This window comes from Mustela putorius, unplaced genomic scaffold (genome assembly GCF_011764305.1).
Source record: "Mustela putorius furo isolate JIRA1106 unplaced genomic scaffold, ASM1176430v1.1 tig00004041_pilon_pilon_pilon, whole genome shotgun sequence".
Classification (NCBI taxonomy): Eukaryota; Metazoa; Chordata; class Mammalia; order Carnivora; family Mustelidae; genus Mustela; species Mustela putorius.
This window is the reverse complement of record NW_025422176.1, coordinates 2,882,780-2,906,303: the sequence shown is the minus strand read 5'-3', so window position 1 is coordinate 2,906,303 and position 23,524 is coordinate 2,882,780. Positions and strand designations below refer to the sequence as shown.

General features: G+C 36.8%; 1 protein-coding gene across 1 annotated transcript in view; it reads left to right on the top strand.

Annotated features, from left to right (window-relative positions):
* The window catches only part of LOC101693462 (phospholipid-transporting ATPase ABCA3-like), a 181,217-nt gene that overhangs the window by 134,884 nt on the left and 22,809 nt on the right, over positions 1-23,524 (top strand). Inside the window, exons 24-26 of the mRNA XM_045072708.1 lie at positions 8,209-8,396; positions 16,121-16,246; positions 16,527-16,721. Of these exons, the coding sequence (XP_044928643.1) occupies positions 8,209-8,396; positions 16,121-16,246; positions 16,527-16,721 (509 nt within the window). The remainder of the gene's footprint in view (positions 1-8,208; positions 8,397-16,120; positions 16,247-16,526; positions 16,722-23,524) is intronic.

Here is a 23,524-nt window from a genome sequence, read left to right as displayed (position 1 = left end):
CTTACCTTCCCCTAATGTCCTCTGTGCTATTCCTCATGTTCTGCATATGAGTGAAACCATATAATTGTCTCTCTCTGCTTGACTTATTTCACTTACCTTAATCCCCTCCAGCTCCACCCATATCTATGTAAATGGTGGGTATTCATCCTTTCTGATGGCTGAGCAGTATTCCATCGTATATATGTACCTGTCTTCTTTATCCATTCATCTTCTTAAAGGCATCTTGACTCCTTCCACAGTTTGGCTATTGTGGACATTACTGCTATGAACATTGGGATGCATGTGCCCCTTCTTTTCACTACATCTGTATCTATGGGGTAAATACCCAGTAGTGCAATTGCTGGGTCACAGGATAGCTCTATTTTTAAATTTCTGAGAAACCTCCATATTGTTTTCCAAAGTGGCTGTACCAACTTGCTCTCCCACCAACAGTTGTAAGGGGGTTCCCCTTTCTCCACATCCTCTCCAACATTTGCTGTTTTCTGTTTTGTTAATTTTTGCCATTCTAACTGGTGCAAAGTGGTATCTTATTGTGGTTTTGATTTGAATTTCCCTGATGGCTAATGATGGTGAACATTTTTTCATGCGTCTGTTAGTCATTTGTATGTTTTCTTTGGAGAAGTGTCTGTTCATGTTGTCTGCCCATTTTTTGGCTGGATTATTTGGTTTTCAGGTGTTGAGTTTGAGAAGTTCTTCATAGATATTGGATACCAGCCCATTTGCAAATATCTCCTCCCATTCTGTGGGTTGCCTCTTAATTTTGTTGACTGTTTCCTTTGATGTGCAGTAGCTTTTTATCTTGATGAGGTCCCAAAAGATCATTTTTGCTTTTGTTTTCTTTGCCTTTGGAGACAGGTCTTGAGAGAAGTTGTTTGCCTGATGTTGAAGACATGTTCTCCTCTAGGATTTTGTTAGATTCCTGTCTCACACTGAGGTCTTTTACCCAGTTTGAGTTTATCTTTGTGTATGGTGTAAGAGAATGGTCCAACTTCATTCTTCTGTATATAACTGTCTAATTTTCCCAGCACCATTTACTGAAGAGACTGTCTTTCTCCATTGGATATTTTTTCCTGATTTGTTGAAAATTAGTTGACCATAGAGTTGAGGGCCCATTTCTGGAGACTCTATTCTGTTCCATTGAACTATGTGTCTGTTTTTGTGCTAATACCATGCTGTCTTGGTGATCACAGCTTTGTTATATAGCATGAAATCAGGCAACATGATGTCCCCAGTTTTGTTTCTCTTTTTCAACATTTCCTTGGACATTCAGGGTCTTTTCTATATTTTATTTTACTGACTAGAACTTCCAGTACAGTGTTGAATAGAGGTGATGGAAATAAACATCCTTGCCTTTCCCAGTCTTAAGAGGAAAGCAATCCAGTCATTCATCATTAAGTATGATTTTTAGCTGTAGGTTTTTCATAGATTCTCTTTATAAGTTTGAGAAGATCTATTCTATTCCTAGTTTATTAATAGTTTTTGCCTTGAGTGAGATCAAGTGCTTTTTCTGTGTCTTTAGACATATTAAAATGTTAATATAATGTCTTAAGTTAATTGATTTTTCTGATGTTTAACCATATTGTTTAAGAGGACTCTGATGTTAATTTTATTTCCTTTTGCCAATAGCCTCTGAAAACTTCTATCTTCAGAAAATCATTATCTTTAATGTTGTGAAATTGTATCATGAACTATCCAGACATCGATTTTCCCCCTTCATTTTGTTTAGCATTTGATGGCAATTTCAACCCAAAAGTTCTAGTCCTCATTAAGTGCTAGGAGACAATCTATAATTTCATTTATCACTTTTCCTCCATCCCTTCTCTTTTCTCTTTCTTTTTTTTTTTAAGATTTTATTTATTTATTTGACAGAGATCACAAGTAGGCAGAGAGGCAGGCAGAGAGAGAGAGGAGGAAGCAGGCTCCCTGCTGAGCAGAGAGCCCGACGCGGGACTTGATCCCAGGACCCTGAGATCATGACCTGAGCCGAAGGCAGCGGCTTAACCCACTGAGCCACCCAGGTGCCCCTCTTTTCTCTTTCTTGAACTCTTACTATTTGCTGTACCTTGTATTCTAATACTGAGGAAAACAGGTCTCTGGTTTCACACGGCTTTTATTGTAAGGGTTGGGACAGGTGGGAAAAAATTAAAAGGTTAGAACATAAAAACAGTGGTCGCATGTAGAAATAAAACAATAAGAGGGATAAATGAGGTAATTGGATAGAGTAACACAGGCACCTGGGTGGTTCAGTCAGTTAAGTGTCTGCCTTCAGCTCAGGTCATGATCCCCAGGATCCTGGGATTGAGCCCTGTGTCAAGCTCCCTGCTCAGTGGGGAGCCTGCCTCTCCCTCTACCTCTTCCCTTCCCCCTGCTTTCCCCCTTTCTTATGCTGACTTTCTCTCCCAAAAATATAAAATCTTTCTTAAAAAGTAATTTAGGCTACTCAAGATAGAACATTTATAGAAGACGTCTCTGCAGAGTGGTATTGGATCTGATGACTAAAAGAATGAGATTGAACTAGCCAGTGAAGAGCTGGAGGAATGACATTCCAGACTGATGGAAGAGCAAGAACAAATGCTTCAAATTAGGGAAGGACTATATGTGTTTAAAGAACAGAATGGAGGCTTGTATGGCTGGTATAAGGTAGAAATAAAGCTGTACAACACCTTTATTAAATACCCTAAATACTGTTTCACAAGACCACAACAAAAATGTTTCATTTAGAGCTTCTCTGGGATTATGTCTCTCAGAGCCCAATTTTTTTTCTTCTGTGGTTTATGCATGACTACCCACTGAGACATCTTTCCCTCTTACAAAAAGTCAACAAAATTTCAAGTTATCTGTTTCCCATTATTTCCCCCACTTCTATTCTCCATGTTTTTATAGATTTATACATTTTTGTATATCTTTAATGATATTTGAAAGATTTTAGGGAAGGAAAGAAGCAAATGTGTGTGCTCAACTGACCATTTGAATGTGGGAAATCTGAAGTTTTTCAGGTAACATAGTAATTATTTGATTTTCGATATAGCTAAGCTTATGAAGCTGTCTAAATTTATCGTATTTTTCCTGGGAGCATTTTACCAACTTCTTCAGTTACTGGTCTATTCTTTCTATTGTTCAATTCACATGAGTATGGCCATTTATATTTTTCTTTTAAAAAATTATTTATTCTGAACTCATCACTAATGGCCAATTAATCTCTGACAAAGCTGGAAAGAGTATCCAATGGGACAAAGACTTTTCAACAAATGGTGTTGGGAAAACTGGACAGCAACATGCAAAAGAATGAAACCTGGCCACTTTCTCACATCAGATACAAAGATAAACTCAAAATGGATTAAATGTGAGACTTGAAATCATAAAAATCTGATGAGAGAATACAGACAGTAATCTCTTTGACACCAGTCATAGCAGCCTCCTTCTAGATATGTCTCCCAAGACAAGGGAAACAAAAGCAAAAATAAACTATTAGGACTTATTAAAGTGAAAAGCTTCTGCACAGGGGTGCTTGGGTGGCTACAACAGTTAAGCATCCAACTTTTGATCTCAGCTCAGATCCTGATCTCAGGGTCATAAGTTCAAACACTTGATTTAAGTCTACTTAAAAAAAAAGAAAAGAAAAGAAAAAGAAAACTTCTGCACAGCGAAGGAAACAATCAATAAAACTAAAAGGCAAACTACAGAGTGGGAGAAGATAATTGCAAATGACAAACCAGATAAAGGGTTAGTATTTTAAATATACAAAGAACTTATAAAACTCAACACCTGAAAAAAGAATGATCCAATTAAAAATGCATAGAAAACATTAATAGACATTTTTCCAAAGAGGACATCCAGAGGGCCAACAGATATGAAAAGATACTCAATATCACTAATTATCAGGGAAATGCAAATTAAAACCACAGTGAGTTATCACTTCACACCTGTCAGAATGGCTAAAATCAACCACATAAGAATCAACAAGTGTTGGTAAGGATGTGGAGATAGGGGAACCCTGTTACACTGTTGGTGGGAATCCAAACTGCTGAAGCCACTCTGAAGAACAGTATAGAGGTTCCTCAAAAAATTAAATAGACCTACCCTATGATCCAGCAATGGCATTACTAGTTATTTACCCAAAGAATACAAAAAATATTGATTTGATGGGATACATGCACCCCAATATTTATAGCAGCATTATCTACAATAACCAAACTATGTAAAGAGCCCAAATGTCCATTGTCTGATGAATGGATAAAGAAGATATGGTATATATATATGTATATCTGAGTTATATATATGAAACCTTGCCATTTTCAGTGTCATAGATGGAGCTAAAGAGTAGTATGCTAAGCAAAATAAGTCAGCCAGAGAAAGGCAAATGCCACATGATTTCATACATATGTGGAATTTAAGAAACAAAAAAAAAACAAAAAAAAAAAGAGCATGGGGGCAGGGGGAAGAGAGGCAGAGACAAACCAAGAAGCAGAGTATTAACTATAAAGAACAAAGTGTTGGTTACCAGAGGGAAGGTGATGGAGGAATGGGTAATGTAGGTGAGGGAGATTAAGGAGTGCAGTTGTGATAAGCACCATATGTTGTATGGAAGTGTTGAATCACTATATTGTAGACCTGAAACTAATATTATACTGTATGATAACTAACTGGAATTTTTAAAAATCTCTCTTTTCTTTTTAAAAAGTTGCTATAAAATATGAGTTTTGAAAAAAATTATTCTCATTTCCAGTCACTGACATAAAATTAAATATAGTTATTTTAGTCTCTTCTGTAAGTCCTGTCTACTTTCCCCTTCCTAATATAGTATACTTGGGGGGAGGGGTTCCCATATATTTTATTACACTTGATCACCAAAGGCTTATATAAATATACATCATTTTCAGGAATCAGCCTTTATTTTTATTCTCCTTTTTTAATTCTTTTTAATTTCTATTTTGTTAATTGCAACATTTTAAATTTTCTTGTCCTGTTTCAAATTTCTAAGCGAATATTTACCTCTCCTTCTTTTTAGAATAAAGTCTTAACAAAGGTATATATCTAATTAGGTTCTTTATATGTAATTTAATATTATAGTTTTAAGTTTTTAAAAATTTCTATTTTGTTCATTTCAGATATTCCTTGTATAATTTGCTTCTGCCTTTGCTTTACTTAGTGTTACTGCATATGGTCACAGTATTTGGCAATTATACTATAAAACTATATCACAAAATGAAAAAACAACCCAGAAAATGGGAGAGAATGTTTGCAAACCACATATCACATAACAGGTTGATATTCAAAATGGATAAGGAATGCAGTCAACTTAATAACAAAAATGATCCAGTTTAAAAATGGGCAGAGAACCATAAGGGAAGGGAAGGAAAACTGAATGGGAAAAAATCAGAGAGGGAAACAAACCATGAAAGACTCTGGACTCTGGGAAACAAACTGAGGGCTGCAGAAGGGAGGGGGTGAGGGATGGGGTGACTGGGTAATGAGTATTAAGGAGGGAATATATTGTGATGAGCACTGGGTGTTGTGCACAACTAATGAATCTTTGAACACTACATCAAAAACTAGTGATGTACTAGTATATGTTGACTAATTGAACATAATTTTAAAAACTTTTTAAAAATGGGCAGAACTAAATAGACATCTTTGTAAAAAGGACATCAAAATGGCCAACAGGCACATGAATACTCTACATCAATAGTCATCAGTGAAATGCAAATCAAAATCACAATGAGCTATCACTTCCTATTAGATATCTATACCTATTAGAATACCTATCTAGATATCTAATACCTATTAGAATGGCTGATATCAAGAAGACCATAGATGATAGGTGCTGACAGGATGTGGTGAAAAGGGAACTTTTGTACATTGTTGGTGGAAATTTAAATTACCCCAACCACTATGGAAAACAGTATGGAGTTTCCTCTAAAAGCTAAAAAATAGATCTACCACATGATCCTGCAATTCCTATTCTAAGTAGATGCACAAAGGAAATGAAAACAGGCTTTTGACAAGATATATCCACTCCCATGCATATATCACAGCATTATTCACAACAGCCAAGATATGGAAACAACCCAAATGCCCACCAGTGGATGAATGGGTAGAAAAACAATATGGTACATAAACACAATGGAATGTTATTCAGCCATGGAAACAGAAGATGCTCTTCCATTTGAGACAACATGGGTGAAACAAGCAAATTATGCTAAACAAGATTAGTCAGACTGAAACAAATACTGTATGGTATCACTTATATCTAGAGTCTAAGAAACTTAAACCTGTAGGGGCGCCTGGGTGGCTCAGTGTGTTAAGCCGCTGCCTTCGGCTCAGGTCATGATCTCAGGGTCCTGGGATCGAGTCCTGCGTCGGGCTCTCTGCTCAGCAGGGAGCCTGCTTCCTTCTTTCTCTCTCTCTGCCTGCCTCTCAGTGTACTTGTAATTTCTCTCTGTCAAATAAATAAATAAAATCTTTAAAAAAAAAAAAAAGAAAGAAAGAAACTTAAACCTGTAAAAAACAGGGTAAAATTTTGGTTAACTGGGAGTGGAGGACAGTTGTTAAGAGTGATGGTGTTTAAAATTATAATGTTTAAATTTATAATGAGTACTAAATAAGCCATAGAGCTCTAATGCACAATATAATAAATATAGATAATAATGTTGTATTATAATTATGTAATGCAATCAATATTACTACATTGGCAATCACATTCCAATACATAAATTTTTTGAAGTAGCATGCTATAACACCTTAAACTTACACAATGTTAAATGTCAAATATATTCAATAAGAAATGCATAGTAGGACATAACTTCTTACCCATGTGGATGGCCATAATAAAAAAATGAAAAATATCCAAGGTTGGTGAGAATGTGGAGAAATTCTTACTTTTCATATATTGCCGGTATGAATGTAAAATGTTATAGCTGCTGTGGAAAAGAGTTTGGTGGTCCCTCAGAAAGTTAAACATAGAATTACCATATGACCCAACAATTCCACCCCTGAATATATATCCAAAAGAACTGAAAAGAAGTATTTAAACAAGAACTTGTACACAAATACTCAGAGCAAATTATTCGTAATGGTTTTTTCCCAGAAAAATTGGAAGCAATCAAGATGTTCATGCTCTGATAAGTGGATAACAAAATGTGGTATATCCATACAATGGAGTAATACTCAACAATAAAGAGAAATGAATTACAGGCAGGTGTTACAACATGGGTGAGCCTTCAAACATTCAACATTATGCTAAATGAAAAGAGCCAGATACAAAAGGCTACTTACTCTATGATTCCATTTATATTTAATGTTCGAAATAGGCAAATCCATAGAGACAGATTAGTGGTTACCAGTGGTTAGGGGTAGGGGGTTAGTAATGACTGTTTCATAGATACTGGGTTTTCTTTTGGGGTAATGAAATTGTTATGGATCTAGGTAGTGGTAATTGCTACACAACATTGTGAATATATTAAGTGCCACTGAATTATACACTTTAAAAAGGTAAGTTTTATGTGTATTTTGTTAAAACAAATTGCATTTCTTCATATTAGCACAAATCAGAAAACACAATTCTGATAAAAAGAGTAATTTATCTCACATTTCAGAGATGTCTGCTATTTGAACATGTAGAATTTAGCTGTTTGTATTAGCTAATTTTCTCTGTAGTAAGGCCAAAAACTATAAGCTATTTACATTTCATTCAATGTATTCATTCAAATGGACATTCAAATGTCCATTTACATTTCAACTATTTGTTGTTTTCTTCCTTATGATTATTGCCATCATACACTTTTTTTACTTAAAATTTTTACCTATTTATAGAATAAAGGTTTTTCTCACCTTAAAGGACTTTAATTGTTTGGCATGACCTAGGTATGCCACAAATACCTTTATTTTGTTTGCTTTATATATTTGTTATAAATTAATTACTTAGCATTGTGTTCATGGAGGCTCAGCCTTTAAAATTCATTGAGTATGTGGTTATGTTGTCCTGGTAAAAACTAGAGGAAAAAAAAATCACTGGCAGAAGAACTTTTATAAAAACCATAAATATCCAGAAAGATAAATTAATAAAATATTAAGATAATTATTTCCCATATTCTATACTTCCTTAAATATAATTTAAAATTCATTTGACCCATATTTCTTAACTTTGGTGTCACCTTAGACTTTGTATCAGTTTTTAAAGTAAGGCTATTTGTCTTTTATCATCCTCAGCTACTGAGAAGAGTGTCTATAATTTTGGAACGCATGGGATTGCAAAGTATTTGACTGCATTGGCTGTCTTGGGCTTATTTTATCTCCTTTTGCTTTTGTGTGTGGAGACTACATCCTGGAGCCTGCAAAACTTTATCTCTCATAAAATTTTATCTAATGTGCACAACCTATTTACAAAAGGCATGAAGGTGAGTAACTAAGGTAGACTTTAGATACAATTCAAAGAAAGCTCATTATTAGGCCAAAATGTATGAATCTACATATTCTTACCTCTATTACTTGATAATGAAAATATCACACAGTTATGTCAAGATCTAACTGGAACTAATTTGAATCATAAACCTCATTTTAATTGGGTTGACTATGATAGAAAGCACTGTCTTGTGCACTTACTGTCTTTGAGATGTATTTGGTTATAATTATGGAATTGATTTCTTAAAAGCTTTGTAGTGGTGGGTATTAAGAATAGCATGTTTTGGAATGAGCAGTGGGTGTTATAGGCAGCTAATGAATTGTTGAACACTACAACAAAAACTTATGATGTATGATATGATGGCTAACTGAAATATATACATGACATGATATATATATCACTTATCATCATATAACTTTTGATGTATGATATAATGGCTAACTGAAACATATATATATATGTTCTCTCTCTAAAATAAGTAAATAAAATTTTAAGATTCTCTCTCTCGATGCCCCTCCCCTCTTTGCACACACACACACACACTCTGAAAAAAATACATCATTTTCATTTCACTTCATCTCTTCTCCCACTCCATAGTCTGCCTTTCAGTTTTGTTGATTGTGTCCTTCACTGTGCAGAAGATTTTTTATTAATTTATTTTTTATTTATTTTCAGCATAACAATATTCATTATTTTTTCACCACACCCAGTGCTCCATGCATTCCGTGCCCTCTATAATACCCACCACCTGGTTCCCCCAACCTCCCATCCCCCGCCCCTTCAAAACCCTCAGATTGTTTTTCAGAGTCCATAGTCTCTCATGGTTCATGAAGTTCTAATAGTTTATCTTTGCTTTTGTTTCCCTTGCCTCAGGAAACATATCTAGAAGGACGTTACTATAGCCAATGTCAAAGAGGTTACTGCCTGTATACTCCCCTAGGATTTTTATCCTGTCTCAAATTTAGGTCTCAAATCCATTTTTGTGTGTGGTATAAGAAAGTGGTCCAGTTTCATTCTTTTGCATGTTGCTGTCCAGTTTTCTCAACACCATTTGCTGAAGAGACTGTCTTTTTCCCTGTGGATAGTCTTTCCTGCTTTGTCAGAGAATTAACTGACCATATAGTTGTGGGATCATTTCTGCGTTTTCTATTCTGTTCCATTGACCCTTGTATCTATTTTCATGCTAGTACAATACTCTTCGGATCTCTACAGCTTTGTAATATAACTGGAAGTCTGGAATTCTGATGCCTCCAGCTTTGCTTCACTGTTTCAAGGCTGCTTACGCTATTCAGGGTCTTTTGTGGTTCTGAACAAATTTTAGCTCTACAAAAAAAAAATTGTTAGTATTTAGGTTGGTATTACATTGAATATGTAGATTGCTTTGTGTAACATGGACATTTTAACAATATTTTTTCTTTTAATCCATGAGTATGGGATGTCTTTCCAATTCTTTATATAATTTTCAATTTCTTTCATCAATGTTTTATAGTTTTCAGAGTACAGATCTTTGGTTAGATTTATTCCTAAGTATCTTGGTTTTTTGTACAATTGTAAATGAGATTGATTCTTTAATTTCTCTTTCTACTGCTTCATTATTAGTGTATAGAAATACAACAGATTCCTGTATGTTGATTTTATATACTGAAACTTTACTGAATTCATGTATCAGTTCCAATAAATCTTTTTGGTGGAGTCTTTCTACGTTGTTTTCTACATTGAGGATCATGTTGTCTGAAAATAGAGAAAGTTTGACTTCTTCCTTGCTGATTTGGATGCCTTTTATTTTGTTGTCATTGTCGTTCTTGTTGTTGTTGCTGTTGTCTGAATGCCATGGCTAGGACTCAGTACTACGTTAAATAACAGTGATGAGAGTGAACATCTCTGTCTTGCTCCTGACCATAGAGGATGATACCAGCTTTGGGTTTTTCATAGATGTCCTTTATTGTGTTGAGGTATGTTCCCTATAACCCGACTTTGTTGAGATTTTTTTTTTTATCATGAATGAATGTTGTTCTTAGTCAAATGCTTTTTTCTGCATCTTGTGAAATGATCATATGGTTCTTAGGCTAGATGCCCCTGCAATGAAGAAGTTGTTCCCTTTAGCTTTGGGGAGTACTATCTTCAGACAACCTTCACTTGTCATTATCTTTATGGATTGCTTCATCTATAAAAATTCTTATCTCCCAAGGTGACACTTCTTCCCAGATGGCCAGCATCCAATCACTTGCGGATACAAGAGCAAAATGCTTTGTGTTCTCAATGCCTCTCAAAGAACTTCAACGGTTTTCATGGGATCAACTGAGAATATCATTTGGCCTGCATCACAGCTTAACTTCTCCCTCTGCCTACTCCCGATTCCTTCCTCTCCTTTACACAGTTCTGGTCCCAAGGGAACTCTACCTGCAAGTTAGTTGCAGGAGAGTTCTAAGAAAGTATATAATAGGATGGGGTTTTTAGGACTAGCTGATTCCCCAACTCAGCTGTCAATGAGGTCCATGTTACTGGTAGCAAAGGAAACAGATTTCCTCTGACCCAAAGTAGTAGTCTAGTTGTTAATTTTTTCACCAGTGTTGTCAAGAGTGTCAAGTCAAGAGAATGCACTGATTGATGTGTATATCAGAGAATCAAGAAATATGGGGAAAATAGCACACATTAGAACAATGGAGCTGTGAAACTATTGGTAAGCTCTTTGGTTTAGAAAATAAAAGGCCAGGAGTTACTAGTAGGAAACTGAAAGCCTCCTTTTTCACTTTCACTGTGAAAGTGAAAGGGCTTCCTTGATCACATCTAATGGATCCCTTATTTTCTTCAGTGGAAGTGCAAAGTGAGTCCTGGGATCAATGTCCAATTTTCAGATTTGATGAGCTCCAGGAACATCAAACTATCAATCAAGGCAGATCTGCTATGCCAAGATCACAACTCTTGTTAGAAAGGAATGGGACACTGATACATGGAATAGGGACATCTGAGTTAATGACCCAAAATCTTAAATTCCCAGATTTCCCTAAACAATCTGAGTCTAAAGAAGTGACACACTGGGCACCTGGGTGGCTCAGTGGGTTAAGCCTCTGCCTTCAGTTCAGATCATGATCTTGGGGTCCTGGGATCGAGCCCCACATCAGGCTCTCTGCTCAGTGGGGAGCCTGTTTCCTCCTCTCTCTCTGCCTACCTCTATGCCTACTTGTGATCTCTCTCTCTCTGTCAAATAAATAAATAAAATCTTTAAAAAAAAAAGTGACACACTTCTCTTTGTTAAGAATTCATACTCCCTTTTCAGGCAAAGAAAATTTGGAGGCCTCCCCTGCAAAACAGCATGTTCTCATTCACAGCTTTCATAATCTACCAAATACTCCCTCACTAATCAGTAGAACACAAAGACAGAAAAGATTGTAAGACACTATCTACCAAATAAATCTAATTTGCATTTATAGAACATAACCCATAAGAGTAGTACATATGGAACCATCAACCAAAATACATCAGTCACAATTTTAAAATAATAGAAATGCAGTGCTTTCTGATCATCTTTAAATTTGACTATAAATGAATAACAAATATAATGGAAAAACCTCTATAAACATTGGGAAATTAAGAAACACACGTCTTTGGAACACATTCATCAAAAAGGAAATTGCAGAGGAAATTAGGAAATATTTTGAACTGAATGAAAATGAAAATACAACATACCAAAATTTGTGGGATGTGACTAAAGCATTGTTTTAATAGAAATTTAAAGTATTTTTTAAAGATTTTATTTATTGATTTGACAGATAGAGATCACAAGTAGGTAGAGAGGCAGGCAGAGAGAGAGGGGGGAAACAGGCTCCCTGCTGAGCAGAGAGCCTGATGTGGGGCTTGATTCCAGGACCCTGAGAACATGACCTGAGCCAAAGGCAGAGGTTTAACCCACTGAGCCACCCAGGTGCCCCTAGAAATTTAAAGTATTAAATGCTTATATTATTCATGAAAAAAAGTCCAATTTTATTTTTTTATCCCCTTCTTCTATGTTCATCTGTTTGTTTCTCAAATTCCACATACAAGGGAAATCCCAAGGTATTTGTCTTCCTGACTGAATTATTTCACTTAGTATAATACCCTCTAGTCCCATTCACGTCTTTGCAAATGGCAAGATTTCATGTTTTTTAATGGCTGCATAGTACTCCATTACATATATATCACACCATATATATATAACGCTGCCACCAGCAGTGGAAGCTTATATATATATATCTCAAATATATGTGAGATATAAATATCATATTTTGATGGCTGCATAGTATTCCATTATGTGTGTGTGTGTATAAACACTGCCATCAGCAGTGGGAGTTCAGTATATATATATCAATCAAGATATATATATATATATATATATATATATATATATTTTATATGTGATATATCTGCTAATGGATATCCGGGATTCTTTCATATATTGACTATTGTGAACATTGCTGCTATAAACATTGGGGTGCAGGTGTCCTGTTTATATCCTCTGGATAAATACCTAGTAGTGCAACAGTGGGGTCTAGGGTAGCTCTATTTTTAAGTTGTTTTTTTTTTAAGATTTTATTTATTTATTTGACAGACAGAGTTTACAAATAGGTGGAGAGGCATGTAGAGAGAGAGGAAGGGAAGCAGGCTACCCGCTGAGCAGACAGCCTGATACGGGGCTCGATCCCAGGACACTGGGATTATGACCTGAGCCGAGAGCAGAGGCTTTAACCCACTGAGCCACCCAGGAGCCCCTCTATTTTTAAGTTTTTGAGGAACCTCCATCCTCTCTTCAAGAGTGGCTGCAACAGTTTGCATTTCCCCAAACAGTGTAAGAGCATTCCCCTTTCTCCACATCTCGCCAATATCTGTTGTTTCCTGAGTTGTTAATTTTAGCCATTCTGAAAAAGAGTTAACCCATAAGAGATGCTGAATTCTAAGAAATAAACTGAGGATTGCTGGAGAGGAAGTGGTTGGAGGGAAGGGATAATTGGGTGATGGGCATTAAGGAGGGCACTTGATGAAATGAGCACTGGATGTTACACACAACCAACAAATAACTAAATTCTACCTCTGAAACTAAAAAAAAAAAAAAAAAAAAAAAAAAAAAAAAAAAGTCCCAGGTTAATAATTGAAACTTCCTTCTCAATAAATTAGGAAAAGAAGCAAAATATACTCAGAGCAAGCAGAAGTAAATAAAAATAAAAGAAATAAAACTGAAAACAGAAGAGTAATTGAGAAAAATTAATGAATGCAACCAAAAACTAATTTTTAAAAATGATTATAATTGATAAATCTATAGCCAGAGCAATCATGAAATAGAAACAATAAAAACATATTGCCAGTATGAGGACAAATGAAAAGATTTCACTATGGATACCACAGAAGTTAAAATCCAGCCTATGTCATATATTTGTTACCTTAGATGAAATAGAACAATTCCTAGAAAGACCCAACCTTATCAAAACTCACTCAAGAATAAAGAAACTAAATAGTTTTATTTCAATTAAAGACATTATTTGCATAGTATAAAACCTGCAAAGAAGAAAATGCTAAGCCTGTATAATTTCACATACAAATTCTTTTTTTTTTCACATACAAATTCTATCAAAAAAATTAAAGAAACAGCATCAATTCTGCATTCTTTCCTCCAGAAAGAAGAAGTGAGATCATTTTCCAACTCATTTTGTGAAACTGTCATTACTCTAATACCAAAATGGAGAAATTAGAAAAAAAAAAAAAAACAGTATCCCTCAAGAACACAGACACATAAATTCTCAACAAAATATTCACAATAGAACCCAAGAATATATGGAAGGAAGAATAAACTGTGAACAAATGGAGTTTATTCCATGAATGTAAAGCTAGTTTAATATTTGAAAATGAATATTAGCCACAAGGTCAATAGTCTCAAGAAGAAAAACCACATGTTCATGCCAATTATTGCATAAAAAGCATTTGACAACATTCAACATCCATCTGTGATTTTTCAAAAAACTGCTAACCAAGGAAAGAAAGGAAACATTTCAACCTGATAAGTGGGATTCACTTAGATAGTCTGCAGCAAACGTGATGATAAAAGAGTGAATGTTTCCCTCCTAAGATCAAAAGCAAGGAAAAGATGTCCATTTTGACTGCTCCCATACATCCAATTTTTAGACTGGAAAAGAAAAAAACACTTAAAGCAGCTCTCTAGTCACTCTTCTAACTAGCATGTTTACTGAGCTAAATATATTCTCCCACTCCATTCTTCCTTAATGAAGTACCATCAAATGAGCACTTGATGCAAAAATAGCCAATTCAAAAACAACAACAACAACAAGGCTGTGCTCAAACACTACAAATTACTATTCACAAAACGTGCCGTGTTGGTTCATTGCTACTTATCTCTCACTGAGCTCCCACTGCTGATGGCAACGTACTTTCTTCCCCACCACATCTTCACTCTGTCAATGAATCCCTACTTATTCAAGCTCTGACTTCACCTCTAGAAGGTATTTCCTTTTAAAAAAAAATTCATTCTTTTTTAAAAATTGGATCTCATGACATCTGTATCTTTGGGGTAAATACTCAGTAGTGCAATGGCAGGGTCATAGGGAAGTTCTATTTTTAATTTCTTGAGGAATCTCCACACTGTTCTCGAAAGAGGTTGCACCAACTTGCATTCCCACCAACAGTGTAAGAGGGTTCCCCTTTCTCCACATCCCCTCCAACACATGTTGTTTCCTGTTTTGTTAATTTTGGCCATTCTAACTGGTGTAAGGTGATATCTCAATGTGGTTTTAATTTGAATATTCCTGATGGCTAGTGATGATGAACATTTTTTCATGTGTCTGATAGCCATTTATATGTCTTCATTGGAGAAGTGTCTGTTCATATCTTCTGCCCATTTTTTGATATGATTGTCTGTTTTGTGTGTGTTGAGTTTGAGGAGTTCATTATAGATGCCCTTAAATGGACAAATGGATAAGGAAAATGTGGTCCATATATACTATGGAGTATTATGCCTCTAGAAGAAAGGACAAATACCTAACTTTTGTAGCAACATGGACTGAACTGGAAGAGATTGTGCTGAGTGAAATAAGTCAAGCAGAGAGAGTCAATTATCACATGGTTTCACTTATTTGTGGAGCATAACAAATAGCATGGAGGACATGGGGAGTTAGGAGAAGGGAGTTGGGGGAAATTGGAAGGGGAGGTGAATCATGAGAGCCTATGGACTCTGAAAAACAATCTGAGGGGTTTGAAGTGGCAGGGGGGTGGAGGTTGGGGTACGAGGTGGTGGGTATTAGAGAGGGCACAGATTGCATGGAGCACTGGGTGTGGTGCAAAAATAATGAATACTGTTATGCTGAAAATAAATAAAAAATAAATTTAAAAAAATTGGATCTCATGGTATCCTCAACATATTTTATTTGTAACAAATCACACTAAACAACAATATTAGTACCAGTGTGGCTTTTGTTTTCCATGAAGTACCCATGTTATTGGCAAGAACATACTACTTACTCACAGCTCTAGAAACACTTGCTCTTGAAATCTAAGCAAGTGAAGAATAAACTTATTGCATGAGAGCTCAGGAAATTGGTAGGAATGTTCTCGGAAATTAAGCAAACATTTTCTGACATCTTTGATATTACTTCCTTGGGCCAGCATTCAGAAGGTCTTTCATTTAAACCAGATGCTTAAAGTATATTCTTATCTATGATTTTTGTCTTAAAAATGTAGGCTGTAGTGTCCTGTCAAGTGGTCAAGGAGTATGAGGATGAAGATGTAAAAAATGAAGAAAACAGAGCCCTGACACTACCTCCCAAGTTAAAGAATATCCCACTGGTTTTGAAAGAACTTACAAAGGTAATGTCATTCAATAATCAACATTTTCCTAAACTGTAGCCCACCATCCCTGGCAAGAATTTATTGGTAGTACTACTAATCTATTAGTAGAGTACTACTAATCTAATCTACTAATCTCTTAGTTCTATGGGATTTGTATATATCTTGTAAAATAGAAGGCTGAGAGTGGAAGAGTGAAACTGTCACAGGTACCAGTCTATAGGGATTTGAGGTTATGGTTGTAGTTGGCCCATAATCGGTGCTCCAGTACACTATGGGGTTTTTTTCCTTATTTTCTCAGGTTTATTATAAGTGTCCAGTTGTAAAGGCTATAAGAAATATCTCCCTTGTAGTCCAGAAATCTGAGTCCTTTGGATTACTTGGATTAAGTGGAGCTGGGAAAACCACTACCTTCAAAATATTGACTGGAGAGGAGACCACAACATCTGGAGCTGTGTTGATTGATGGCTTTAACATTACCAAAAATATCAGAAAGGTATTTCTGTTACTAATCACTGAGTTGGTACCCTATGGAGGAGGCAACTGGGCAAGTAGTTGGGAGACATGAAAGGGAACTTAGAAGTGATATGTGTGTGTGTGTGTGTGTGTGTAAACATATATACATACTCTTTTCTCAAAAGTAACAGAATCCAGGGACAACAATAGTCATGATAACATATTGAGTTTGGGAAAAGGCAAATATTCTTTCTGTTTGAGACAAAGTATGAGTATCTTTAACAGGCCAAATTAGAAACAGTAAGAGTAGTTATTTCACTTAAACTACCATGACACAATTAAGATTTTGGTATGAAAAAAATTATTAGAAAAAGTAATTGTGAAAGATGTTAAGGAAGTCACATTGACAGGGTTTGGTTTCCATTTGGATGTGGGTTATAAGGAAAACAAATTATCTTAAGATATGGCCCAGATTTCTATCATGATCCAGTGGATAGGTGCAAGTTCCACGTACCATTATAGTAAACACAGGAACTGAGTGTGTTTGAAAGAGGATATGTTGGGGCGCCTGGGTGGCTCAGTGCGTTAAGCCTCTGCCTTCGGCTCAGGTCATGATCTCGGGGTCCTGGGATCAAGCCCCACATCGGGCTCTCTGCTCAGTGGTGAGCCTGCTTCCTCCTCTCTCTGCCTGCCTCTCTGCCTACTTTTGATCTCTCTCTCTCTCTGTCAAGTGAATGGATAAAATCTTTAAAAAGAAAAAAACAACCTGACGGGTTTGAAGAGGCGGGGGGAGGTGGGAGGTTGGGGTACCAGGTGGTGGGTATTATAGAGGGCACGAATTGCATGGAGCACTGGGTGTGGTGAAAAAATAATGAATACTGTTATGCTGAAAATAAATAAATTAATTTAAAAAATAAAAAATTTTTTAAAAAAGAAAAAAAAGAATGAGGATATGTTGAGTATAAGAAACCTATGACACCTACCTATGAGAGAACAACCTACAGTTGGAATCTATGAATTGATGTAGAGATATAAATTTGGGATTTATCAAAGTACAAGTGAAATTTGAAATGGGTAGATAAAATAATCTATTGGGCGAATGTAAAATAATGAGAAGAGAGATAGGGGATGAATCCTGAGGACTAACAACATTTCTAAAATAGAATAACTGAAGAAAATATTGGGTGGGATTAGTGAAATAGAAGGAAAATCTGGATAAAGTTTTATTGCACAATCTACATGAAGAGAAGATGTCAAGAAGAAAATAAAACAGAAATGTCAGGCAGGTAGACCTGAATAGTATACACTGGACATCATCAAAACCTGAAGCAGTGAGCTGACACACAGGTGAGGATGGGAAATACTGAATGTGGACAAAACATAAAAGAAAGGCAGCTGTCAAAACAGGAAAAAGAGTGACACCCAGAGTTTTAGAAAATGACAAAGAATCATAATTTCTAGTAACTAGTAACTAAAGCATGTTTGTATAAATGGGGGGGAAAAGTTTAAAATATATAGCAACAGGAGCTCTCTGAGAAAAGAATGTATTCCTTCAAATGAACCATAAATCAAAACAATATAAAAAGGTATACAAATAAGTTTAATTCCCTTTCCTACCCACCTTTCTTTCATCCCTTCCCACAGAAAAAGATAACCACTTTTATCACACTACATACACTTTATGCATATTCAATAAAACATAATTACTTATCTTCTGTTGCATTACACAAAATGTAACATATTATACACAATCTTTAGGATCTTGCCAAAATGGTTATACAAATTTGTACTACACAAGCAATTTTTGCAAATCCCTATTTCTCTAAACCAACCACGACAGAGTATATATGATCAACTCTTGGGGATTTTTGCCAGTCTGGTTGATTTTTCTCAAATGGCACTTTGGTGTAGCTTTAATTTTTCTCTTATTATAAGAGAGGTTGCCTAACTTTTTAAAGAAAAAATTTATATAATAAAGGTGTGCAACATGATGGTATATCTATAATAAAGGTGTACAACATTATATATATATACATATATATGTATATATATATATATATATATATATATATATATATATCAAACTAATCAACACATCTTCTCTTTATTGAAGAGACTGTCTTTTTTCCATTGGGTATCTTTTTCCTCCTTTCAGAGAGAGATCACAAGTAGGCAGAGAGGCAGGCAGAGAGAGAGGGGGAAGCAGGCTCCCCACTGAGCAGAGAGCCCAATGCAGGGCTCAATCCCAGGACCCTGAGATCATGACCTGAGCTGAAGGCAGAGGCTTAACCCGCTGAGCCACCCAGGCAACCCCTATATGTTTGTTTTTGTGCCAGTACCATACTGTCTTGACGATCACAGCTATGTAATAGAGCTTGAAGTCCAGAATTGCAATGCCTCTAGCTTTGGTTTTCTTTTTTAACATTCCTTTGGCTATTCAAGGTTTTTTCTGCTTCCATATAATTTTAGGGTTGTTTGTTACAGCTCTATGAAAAATGTTGATGGTATTGATAGGAATTGCATTGAATGTATAGATTGCTTTGGATAGCATAGACATTTTAACAATATTTGTTCTTCCAGCCTATGAGCATGGAACATTTTTCCTTTTCTTTGTGTCTTCCTTAATTTCTTTCATAAGTGTTCTATAATTTTCAGAGTACAGATCCTTTACTTCTTTGATTAAATTTATTCCTAGGTATCTTATATATTTTGGTACAATTATAAATAGTACCAGTTTCTTAATTTCTCTTTCTTCAGTGACATTGTTAATGTATAGAAATGCAACTGATTTCTGTGCATTGTTTTTATATCCTGCCACATTGCTGAATTCCTGTATGAGATCCAGCAATTTTTGAGCAGAGTATCATGCCATCTTTGAAGAATGACAGTTTGCTTTCTTTTCCAATTTGGATGCCTTTTCTTTCTTTCTGTTCTCTGGTTGCTGAGGATAGGACTTCTAGTGCTATGCTGAACAGCGGTGGTGAGAGTGGACATCCCTGTCATCTCCCTGACCTTAGGGGAAAAGCTCTCAGAGGCAGGAGCAAACTTGAGCTCAGCTTGTTAGCCAATATTCCTAGAGTATAAGACATTGACATCAGCCAGGTGTTTAGTGGCAGCAATGGCATGAGCTATCAGGAGGAACATCTCAGGTTCTCTTTAGATTTATGATATAGATGCTATCACTTTTCTTTTGTAGATGTTCCACTCCATTTGGAAGTCAAGGTTGATGCTGCACTCTCTTTCTTCATTTGAAGGACATCAAGGGCTCCAGACATTATGAAAGTTTTCCTTTAAATTATGACCATATCTCCTCTTTGGCTTGCATAGAAAGGCTAGCCATTATTTCCTTGAGTAATGTCTTTCTGTCCCTCCTCTCTCTCTTTGTTTACTTGGACTTCCATAGTGCAAATATTGATACACTTGGTAGTATCCCGTAAATCCCTTAAATTATCATTCCTCTTTTTCATTCTTTTTTCCCCCCCTCTGGATGATTTCCCTTGGCTTGTCTTTGAGTTCACTGATCCTTTCTTGCATTTCATTTGGTCTGATGTTGATCTCTATAATTGAATTTTCAGTGCAATTATTAGATTCTTCACTTCTATGATTTATGTTTCATACTTTTTAATATTTTCTCTCTTTGTTGACATTCTCACTTTTTTCATGAACTGCTCTCCTCACCTCAGTGAGCATCTTTATGACCATTATTTTGAATTCTTTGTCAGGTAAATCATTTCTCTGCATCCCATTAGGGTCAGTTTCCAGAGATTTATCTTGTTCTTTGTTTATTCTTTTATTTCATGTTCATTTTCCTTGGCTCTGAATTGTTTTCTATGTATTACATTAAAATAGCTATCTCTCCTAGTCTTAACAGACTGAACTTGAAGAAGCTAGTAGGAGATAACCCTTGCCAATCAGCCCAACTAAAGATATGGGTGCCTCTCCAAACTTTGTGCTTGCCCAAACTGCCATGTTTGTTCTTAGTGGGCCCTGAGAGATTAGGTTATACCAAGTTTCATCGGTGCTCTGAAGGCAGAGGAGAAATGCACACACCTGTTCAGGCTCTTGGTGTACTACAAAGTGCCTGCCCCATCAGCTCCTAGATGCAAGATAATTAGAATCCTAACTTGCAGGCAACATTTGGGAAAGCTGGAATGTTAGATACACCGTCTAGCCCCTTTTAGGGAGAAACTAGTAAGTGGGTGCTTTTGTCTGCTCTCTGTCCCTAGCCAAGGGCAAGAGCTGCTGGGAGTGCTTGTGTGCCTATTTAAAGCCATCTCTTTGTTCTCTGTGGTCCTGGGAGACTAACAAATGCTGAAGACCATCAGCTCCCAGAGTTAGGTGATTTAGAAGCCAGTCCCACAGGTGGCAGCTGTAAAAGTTGGGGTGCTAGGTATGTGGACAAACTCCTTTCCCAGAGAAGCTAGAAACTTGATTTTATCGTTAGAGGAAGCCATAGAGAGAAGGCAATTCCTTCATGCTCATTCAGGCTCCTGAAAGACTACACTTACCAGCCCTATAAGCTCCCAAACACAGACTAAGTGGAAGCACAACTCTTGGGCAGCAGTGGGAAAGTATTCAGTCTAACCCATCACAGGGAGAATATGGGAATGGGGTGTTTTTCCCCTTTCCCTCTGCACTGAACCTGAGTGTATAGCCACAGCATATCATTACATGCTTGTTTAAAGTCACCTCCTTGAGTCTTAATTATAAAGAACAATCTGATGGTTACCAAAGAGGAGATGGGGATGGAGGTGGGAATAGGTCAAATAGGAGATGGGGATTAAGGTGTACACTGGTTCTGATGAGCACAGGGTGATGTATGGAATTGTTGAATTACCATACTGTATACCTGAAACTAATATAACATTGTATGTTAACTAACTGGAATTAAAATAACAACTAAAAGAAAATAAAATAAATTTTAGAAATAAAATATAATTTAAAATACCTTTGCTTTGGGGGGAGGAGTCAAGATGGCGGAGAAGTAGCAGCCTGAGACTACTTCAGCTAGCCAGAGATCAGCTAGATAGCTTATCTAAAGATTGCAAACACCTGAAAATACATCGGAAATCGAAGAGAAGAAGAACAGCAATTCTGGAAACAGAAAAACAACCACTTTCTGAAAGGTAGGACCGGCGGAGAAGTGAATCCAAAGCGACGGGAAGATAGACCCCGGGGGGAGGGGCCGGCTCCCAGCAAGCGGCGGAGCAACCGCGCACAAAATCAGGACTTTTAAAAGTCTGTTCGGCTGAGGGACATCGCTCCAGAGGCTACCCGGGGCAAAGCCCACACGGGGTCAGCGTGGCCTCAGGTCCCGCAGGGTCACAGAAGGATCGGGGGTGTCTGAGTGTCGCAGAGCTTGCGGGTATTGGAACGGGAAAGCCGGCTACAGAGACAGAGCTGACAGTAAGCTCGCAGCTCGGGGTGACCTTGAACCGGTCGCAGGCTCGGTGAGCTCGGAGCGCGGCCCGGAGGTCAGGCAGATGGGAGTAACTGGGTGCGGTTCTCTGAGCGCGCACTGAGGAGTGCGGCCCTGGACTCTCTGGCTCCTCCGGGCCGGAGACCAGGAGGCCGCCATTTGTATTCCCGTCCTCCGGAACTCTACAGAAAGCGCTCAGGGAACAAAAGCTCCTGAAAGCAAACCCAAGCGGATTACTCACCCCGGCCCCAGGTAAGGGCGGTGCAATTCCGCCTGGGGCAAAGACACTTGAGAATCACTACAACAGGCCCCTCCCCCAGAAGAGCAACAAGAAATCCAGCCGAGACCAAGTTCACCTACCAAAGAGTGCGGTTTCAATACCAAGGAGAGCAGCAGAATTCTAGAGGAGGAGAAAGCAAAGCACAGAACTCATGGCTTTTTCCCTGTGATTTTTTTTAGTCTTGCGGTTAATTTAATTTTTTTCTTTTTCATTTTTTGTTTTTTTTTCTCGCCTTCGGGTAAAAAAAATTTTTTTTAACGATTTTTTACTAGTTTATCTAATATATATATATATTTTCTTTTTTATATTTTTCTTAGGTGTTTTTTTTTAATTCTTTACTTTCTATTTTTTTTTCTCTTTTCTCTCTCTCTCTTTTTTTTCCTTTCTTCCTTTTTGAACCTCTTTTTATCCCCTTTCTCCCCCGTCACGATTTGGGATCTCTTCTAATTTGGTTAAAGCATACTTTCCTGGGGTTGTTGCCACCCTTTTAGTATTTTACTTGCCCCTTCATATACTCTTCTCAGGACAAAATGACAAGACGGAAAAATTCAACACAAAAAAAAGAACAAGAGGCAGTACCGAAGGCTAGGGACCTAATCAATACAGACATTGGTAATATGTCAGATCTAGAGTTCAGAATGACAATTCTCAAGGTTCTAGCCGGGCTTGAAAAAGGCATGGAAGATATTAGAGAAACCCTCTCGAGAGATATAAAAGCCCTTTCTGGAGAAATAAAAGAATTAAAATCTAACCAAGTTGAAATCAAAAAAGCTATTAATGAGGTGCAATAAAAAATGGAGGCTCTCACTGCTAGGATAAATGAGGCAGAAGAAAGAATTAGTGATATAGAAGACCAAATGACAGAGAATAAAGAAGCTGAGCAAAAGAGGGACAACAGCTACTGGACCACGAGGGGAGAATTCGAGAGATAAGTGACACCATAAGACGAAACAACATTAGAATAATTGAGATTCCAGAAGAAGAAGAAAGAGAGAGGGGAGCAGAAGGTATACTAGAGAGAATTATTGGGGAGAATTTCCCCAATATGGCAAAGGGAACGAGCATCAAAATTCAGGAGGTTCAGAGAACGCCCCTCTAAATCAATAAGAATACGCCCACACCCCGTCACCTAATAGTAAAATTT